The sequence below is a fragment of the Apium graveolens genome, chromosome 10 (genome assembly GCF_009905375.1).
Source record: "Apium graveolens cultivar Ventura chromosome 10, ASM990537v1, whole genome shotgun sequence".
Taxonomy (NCBI): Eukaryota; Viridiplantae; Streptophyta; class Magnoliopsida; order Apiales; family Apiaceae; genus Apium; species Apium graveolens.
In genome coordinates this window covers 92,110,787-92,118,424 of record NC_133656.1, presented here as the reverse complement: position 1 = coordinate 92,118,424, position 7,638 = coordinate 92,110,787, and the positions used below count along the sequence as shown (strand labels likewise).

General features: G+C 30.7%; 1 protein-coding gene across 1 annotated transcript; it reads right to left on the bottom strand.

Moving 5' to 3' along the window:
- Positions 1 to 1,108: 1,108 nt before the first annotated feature.
- On the bottom strand, positions 1,109 to 7,138 carry LOC141688997 (uncharacterized). Its single transcript, XM_074493157.1, has 6 exons — positions 7,002 to 7,138; positions 4,280 to 4,420; positions 3,336 to 3,376; positions 2,062 to 2,130; positions 1,895 to 1,954; positions 1,109 to 1,611 (listed from the first exon to the last, which is right to left on the bottom strand). The coding sequence occupies exons 2-6, from the start codon at positions 4,395 to 4,397 to the stop codon at positions 1,534 to 1,536; spliced, it is 366 nt and encodes a 121-aa protein (XP_074349258.1). The 5' UTR covers positions 4,398 to 4,420; positions 7,002 to 7,138; the 3' UTR covers positions 1,109 to 1,533.
- Between the last annotated feature and the right edge of the window lie 500 nt (positions 7,139 to 7,638).

Below are 7,638 nucleotides of genomic sequence, written 5' to 3'. Positions count from 1 at the left end.
ATTAGAAACCGAAAAATAAAAAACCGACCGATTTAGATGGCTCGGTTCTGATTATACGTTCCAACCGAACCAATAAAATCGAACCGAACTGATTATTAATATTACCAAATATAAATTATATTTTACATATATTATTTGTAAATTTATATAACTGTATTATGATATTTTAAAATCAGTCTATAATTTATAATTTATAACTAATTGATTTAACCGTTTAATCTGTAATTTTTAATTACATAACCCAGTTAATTTCTGCATATTACTTTCATAAACCTTTTGGTTGATAACAGTGACAATGAAAAAGTTGGTGTCTAGTAGTCTTTGTGGCCGTATCAGTGTGTGCATATACAAAATTATGATGTTATCTCTAGCAATCACTCTTTCGTTGTTAATTTGCACCACAGTTTCTTTGCGGCGGTTAACTAAATATGATTGTGTTTGTTATCATATATATTCAGCAGATAACCAAGTTCATGGAACTTGCCAAAAAGCAAGTGCATGTGCATGTTGGCTTCTTAACTTATTTAAGTTGATTTGACGGAGAGCTAAACATTAATTATAATTAGTTAAAATTAATATGTTTTCATTATCTCATTTATATATTATTTTTTGTTTTTAATATTTATCGGTTTTTTAACCGAAATCAAACTAATTAGAAGCGAACCGGAATTTTTTAAACCAAAACTGAATCCAAATCCAAACCGGTAATTGCTGTTCTCAATTTTAAAAATCAAAAATATATGATTGCCGGTTCCGATTTTATTCTGAAACCGAGCCAAACCGCTCATGCTCTCTCCTACGACAGGCCAATGATAACGGCTTTAACTAGTTGCGTATGTATAAGATGTGAACATTATACCACTCAACTAGTATTGTTCCGAGTATCCTGTACATTTACTTTTAATCATTTTGCAAAAGCATACTTTGCTGCTCACATGCCAATACTATATTTAAATCGGATGATCGTAAAATTTTGTAAGTTTAGCTTATTTTGATTGATAAAAATTTTGTGTATATAATTTGGTCCATTATTATTAATAAATATGAATGAATTAATTAAAAATATGAGATTCCACTCTAAGCATGTGTTCATGTACACACTAAAAAATTCTTATTTAAATATACGATTTTTTATTAAGAAATCGTATTTGATGAGTTGTCAAAATTTTATTGATGGAAAATTTTATGGGAGTTCATCATTATTAATAAACTTCACCAAAAAAAATTTGACAATTCATCAAGCACGGATTTTTAGCATATACCTTTAGAGACACGCTAGAAAATTCGTTCAAATATACCAATACAAATTTAGTTTTTTGTCATTTCTGTTTCAGCAAAAGAAATCTACGGAGGATAGATCAGTAATCTTCGACTACACGATTCACACAAATATATGAAGAAATAGGAAATACCGCTGCTATTCAAGTATTTAGGAGAGGGGGGATAAATGAAAATGAGAAGACATAGTATAAGAGAGTTCTGGGTGGCACAAGCTTCAATTATGGCTTTCACAGGGGGTAAAACATTTAGGATTCATGAATTCTCTGTACGAGTATGACCACAATCCGTACATGTGTAGAAGATTGTCTGTCCTTCATCCGCGGACCTCATCTGTCGAATGACATAAAAAAAATGTAAATAAAAAGGTGCATGTGAATCAGCTGCATCACAGCCCACATTATGCTTTTTATATCTTTACTTTCTTTTTACTAATTAAGGGTCCAATTAGCCTTGAATCCTCGAATTTGCAATTGCGAGCCATGATTAACACAGATGATTATTGTTCATTTAATTTTAATTAAGTTGGTAACAAGAGAGCCACTGTAATTGACCAATAGCAAATTGACCAATAGCAAAAACAAAAATAGCCATATGGTACATAAATGATAAGTACCTGTCTGGCTTCATATTGGAGGCCCACCTTAGGGCAGTTTTTACACCTTGCACTATAGTCCTGTTCATAAAGATTATCAAAGTTTGCTGGATGGCACATTATCAAGTTGATAGGACAAGATGCAGGGAGGAAGAATAAAGGTTTTCTATACTGCAGTTTCGGCTTACTATTGCTTTTTTATCTTTCTCTCCTTCATCATCATCAAAGGTAGATATTCCCAACGCCATCCGGATATCCTGAACAAGTGGATAACCACAGAGAACACTGATCAAAGGGTAAACACAACAGATAATAAAAGTACCAAATGGATTCAAAAAGCTAATTATATACAACAGAAGAAGTCAGCATCACATGTAACACTAAAGTATTAAAATTTTGAACCCCAAATTGATTTAACACATAATCTACTTCTAGAGTAATTTGGTTTAGTTTAATCAGATTAAAGGAAAACATACATTTGCTTCTGATGAAACAGCAATTAAACGCTTTATTAGTAGAAGATGGGGAATTCCTTCATAAAACACAATTCTAAAGTCGAGTGGCAAATAGGAACACCCGTAGATGTTTGGGAAAAGAGGTACCGAGAAATTTGATAAAACAAATAATGCATTGGAACGACAAGATAAATAGTAGCATTCACCTTACTTCAATGACATCACATTTAATTTGCGAGGAATCTGAGTTCTAGAATTGAAAAGGTAACAACAGATATCTTCCTTGATTGTCCTCAAAACAACTTAATTCTACCAATTCCATCGCTACTTGTTACTATCATATGACTAATTCTTCTATAGTTCAGTACTACGTTGATTTGAAGTCGCTTAAACACCCCAAATTAACATATATGACCACAAAACTGAGTGAATATGGTCCAATTCCACTTCTTCTGGTGGCCTTTTGAGATATCCCTTCCAGTTAATATAGTTTATTATTGACCTAACAAAACTGCTCCAGCAAGTCCTCGAAACATATACTAAGCGTCCGTCCTCTGTTTCCAATATATTTATTAGGATTGCTCCATGAGCAATCTTTGAACACAGTTGACCAGTATTTAAAGGTTTAAAAACTGGAAATTGAGATTCTTTTAACTTCAAATATTTAGAATTTGGTATTGCTTTTTGGATCGAATTAGTTCAAACTTCTCAATCCTTGTGAGCATTCTAATCAATAAGTTTTTTAGTTGCTGGTCAAGTTTGTACTAGTTTTCTATTGCTTATTGAAATAGATTGAGGGCACTACACTGGAGTAAAGGTCCGTTTTTTAAAGATATGCCAATCTCTACCAACCTAACGTAAGAACATAGATCTGCAATATACTACACTAGTGTTCTCATGTAAAAGCACAAATTGCCGAAGTTAGCAATATGGACAAATTCCTGTAATATTCCAAAGTAAAATTGCTCCTAAAAGAATGTTATTCACTAGCCAAAGCAAGAACATACCTCGGCACTGATAGTATACTTAATTTCTCTATCAGCCATCTCTGTTAATAGACACCAGAAAAAAGTCAGAGATAAACTTGCGAACTACAAATTAACATGAATGCTAACTATCCAGGGGAAAAACACTAGGGCATCTCATTATGACAATAATTGGATGGATAAACCTAAAGTGCATACATATGATTCAAGATATCATAATCACAGGACTTTGGAAGTATTCGATTTATTAATACTTGGACCATCACTCTTGTTTTCATAGAAGGTTCTACTAATGTATTTCACTTAGTTTAAACTTAATGGACAAGAATTATCATGTACGTAAATCACAGCAAGAGACAACTGAACCTGCATAACACTTAATTTAAAGAGTAAAACATATAGATTACATCTGATTACATGAAGATCTAAGCTATCTTCCGGAATACTGGAAGTAAAACATTTTTCATACTGATATAAACTACTTGTACTCTTTTAAAAGATAGGGAAAATGAAATACGCGTATATTCCCAGCAGTAGAAGTTTAATTATTGACAAATTCTATTCCCACAGGATTTACACACTATAAACTTAGACCAGCACATCAATGCTCAGCCCTGAGAAAACGTAAAACTTTCACGAGGCAAAAACGTTCGCAACATTTACTGCTAAAGAAAGTAAGGGTAACATGAACTTTTAAAACGTCATTTTTTGCAAAACATCAAAAAAATGATCAACCTCGAACTTGTTTTATTTTGAACCCACAAACAATCTAACACAATTTATTGCACAATCACCATACTGATCTTCTTAGCGTTATTTTACACAAGGAGCACAACAGGTTTACTTGAACTAACATGACATGTCAATCTAACATGTCAAACTCTTACTTAGAGACAATGATCATGAATTGGACAAGAAAACTAGGGCAAGAATATATTAGGAAAAAAGTATGTATGCATTGACACCTTTAACACTTCGCTTATATTTGCACAGGGGGCAATGAGCGTACTTGGTGGAATCTAACAATAGCATTGTTCCACAAATATTACAGAACAAGAAATCACGTTGATGACAATACTCCATGACAACCAGTTTCTATCGCGACTCTGCAGCAAAAACATGACCAGAAGAAGAGTTAAAGGTTCATGATTGTTTTATTCAAAGTGAAGACTGTAGAAATCAGAAAAAATAAATACCATAAAAGGTGTTTAGAGGTTTGATGGTTATAAAGCAATAAGTAAATTTACATGTGGCAGGAAATATTTAAATTTTAAACAAAAAAGAACATTGCACAACAGTTATATTTTGTGGGTGTCACACCTCGATGGTATACTTCCGCTCCAAAAACATGATAAGTTTATTATAATTCAAACCAAGTGTTTTACTCTCAAAGTCACTACTATGGGGAACACAACTTGACAAGTTGAGAATTCTCCCATACCATGGTTACTATGACTCCAAGTCAAGCCTCGACACTCAAGTACCTTCGTAAAGGCTTGTCATTAAAAGTAGACAAGTTGTTGAAACACATAAATCTACTTAATTTAATATAGACTAATTTGCACTTTGCATCCCAGAACTTTGGCTGAATCTCACTTTGATTCTATTACTTTTAACCTTAACAGTTTGCATCCTAAATTTAGAAAACGGTCACATTTTGCATCCCTTTGGTAGTTTTAACGTTAACTCAGACGTTAACGTTAATTGTCAGAAGGGAATTTTTGGTAATACTGTTATATTTCAGTTTACATTCTAGAATTTTCCTCGAATCTCATTTTGCACCCTAAAATTTTTCATATTATCAAAAAATATTTGTATTAATTATCCTAGAATTTTGTAATTCATATTATCAAAAAATAATTGTATTTCAAAATATCATAAAATTATGGAGTTATAATTTTAAGATTTTACAACTGGACCATTAGTTAATTTGTTCTAGTGTCGAATTTATAAAATTTTAAGATTCGCAAAATTATAACTAATTTGGTGATGTTTTCACAATTATTATTTAACTGGAATCGGTAAGAAAATAGAGAGAAAAATAATTAAAATTTTATAATAAGATATTACTCTATTTAGAAATCTACAAATCACAAAAGTATAAGTTAATTTTGTATTTAAATATGTATTTTAAGCAGTTGTAAAAATTGGGAATCGGCGAAGATCGGTCGAGCTACCGATTTGGGATTAATTAAAAATTGAGAATTAATGGGAAGGATTAATCGGACTAAAAATAGGATGTACTATAATACTCCCTCTGTCCCTCCCATTTGTTTACACTTTCCTCTCCGGGATGTCCGTTTTAATTTTTTACATTTCGAAAATTTCCAAAAATAGTATAATTTTTATAATATAAAATTTAACTACATCCACTACTTTTCTCCATTATACCCACTTTATACATATAACATTAATTGATCCCACTATTTTACTCGCTTTTTAAACTTTTCTTCACTACTTTATCATTTTTCCAAACCTTCGTGCCCAACCCAAATGTAAACAAATGGGAGGGACAGATGGAGTATTAATTTATATTTAATATATTATTATGATATCATAATTTTCATAATTATTCATATTTAAATTATAGTATTTTAATTGTAATAAACGATTATATATTCCAATAAAGGAAAATTCGTAAGGATTAATCGGATTTCAAAAATCATATCATATATTATTACATAATCTTGACCGTTTAAATTAATTTTCAAATATTAGGATATGATTATCTTTATTATATCCATTACGCTTATTTTATTTAGTTGATTATTTACTATTTTTGTTAATATAATATTATTCTTCGACTTATTATACTTTATTTAAAATAATATCAAAACTTGGTAAAAGGGAATTGAATTATTTTCGATAAATTCATTTATAATACTTAAATAGGTTTTGGGATGCAAACTGTTACAGTTTAAAATTATAGACCTAATATGAGATTCAGAATAAATTATGGGATGCAGATTATAATTTATTTTTGCATTTTTTTTTAAAATATAGATTACCAAAAATACCCCTCTGACACATAACGCTGACACATAACGCTGACACATAACGCTAACGTCTGACTTTATGTCAATAACGTTAAAGGGATGTTTATTGACGGCGTTTCTAAACTTTGGGGTGCAAACTATTTCAGTTTAAAATACTAAACCTGAACTGAGATTCAGCCAAAGTTTTGGGATGCAAAGTGCAAATTAGTCTTTAATTTATAGCATAACTAAAGAAAAATTGGGCCTAAGGATGATTGAAGGTAAGTTACCTATTGTTTATATGGTTTTCGGTACAAAACTATGGGGGCATAATTATAATTTCACAGTTTAGTTTACCAAATTCACATCTTCTTCGTTAAAATAAATTTCCTCAAATCAATGTCGAAAAAACCTCTACTATACCCTAAAACGTTGAAATAACAAAGTAGCATAACTAACATTCTTGTCCCTGCTATATCACCATTTTAGCTATAAGCAAAACGGAGTCCTAATTACGCACTTCAATATAATTGAGGTAACGAATAACTAGAGCGCAACAGTTACAAATAGTTCTCAGGGGACTTTACCCAAACACATGATACTCGTTGCTAAAAACAAATATGCATATATTTAACTTTTTTTTTTAATTTAACGAGATTATTCATCTACCGAATATTCATTTATCGAAATTCAACCATAGTTACGAACATACCTGCTAGTGAGAGTTGGAAACAGAGGTTAGGGCTAGAGAAAACTGTGAATTAGCGCCCGTGGTTGATATATGTATGATGTATACCTATTTACACAAAATGGGCTGAACCGGGTCTCTCTACAGTGGGCTATATTGACCTCTACGCGGGCTCAATATATTATATTTTGGGCCAATAGATTTTTTATGACTAAATAAGTCAATAACATGATGTCATGATGTTTTACTCGTCCATGCATTTTACAAAAATAGTGAGTTGGATAAGTTTTTCACTGTGTTCTTCATTGTTGTATTGAAAAATAAAATAGAGTTAAGTTTCAATATATGTGTGACAATAATTTTGAAATTTTAGTCACAAATTTTTAACCTGACATATAAAAATAAAATGAAAGAAATATTTTTCTTTTTGGTAAAATATTTATTTCAAGTGATGGTACTCTCTTCATCACATATTATGTGTTTTGTTTTAATTATTAGACGGTCAGTTAAATCAAATTTGACCATTAATTGAAAAAAATATTTATTTATTATTTTAAAAGATTGAAAAATAGATTTTAAAGTGGATTATTTTCTACTAAAATAAGTTTTTTAATACTTATTTAAGAGATAGAGAGACACTTTAATATGTAATATATATATA

Bases quoted from the DNA above. Each gene is read 5' to 3' on its own strand.
- LOC141688997 (XM_074493157.1), bottom strand. From the start codon at position 4,397: ATGGAGTATTGTCATCAACGTGATTTCTTGTTCTGTAATATTTGTGGA. The intron at 2,131-3,335 runs GTATGTTCTTGC...CCACTTGTTCAG, and splicing joins AGTATACTATCAGTGCCGAG to GATATCCGGATGGCGTTGGG. The intron at 1,612-1,894 runs GTACTTATCATT...GTCATTCGACAG, and splicing joins TCCAATATGAAGCCAGACAG to ATGAGGTCCGCGGATGAAGG.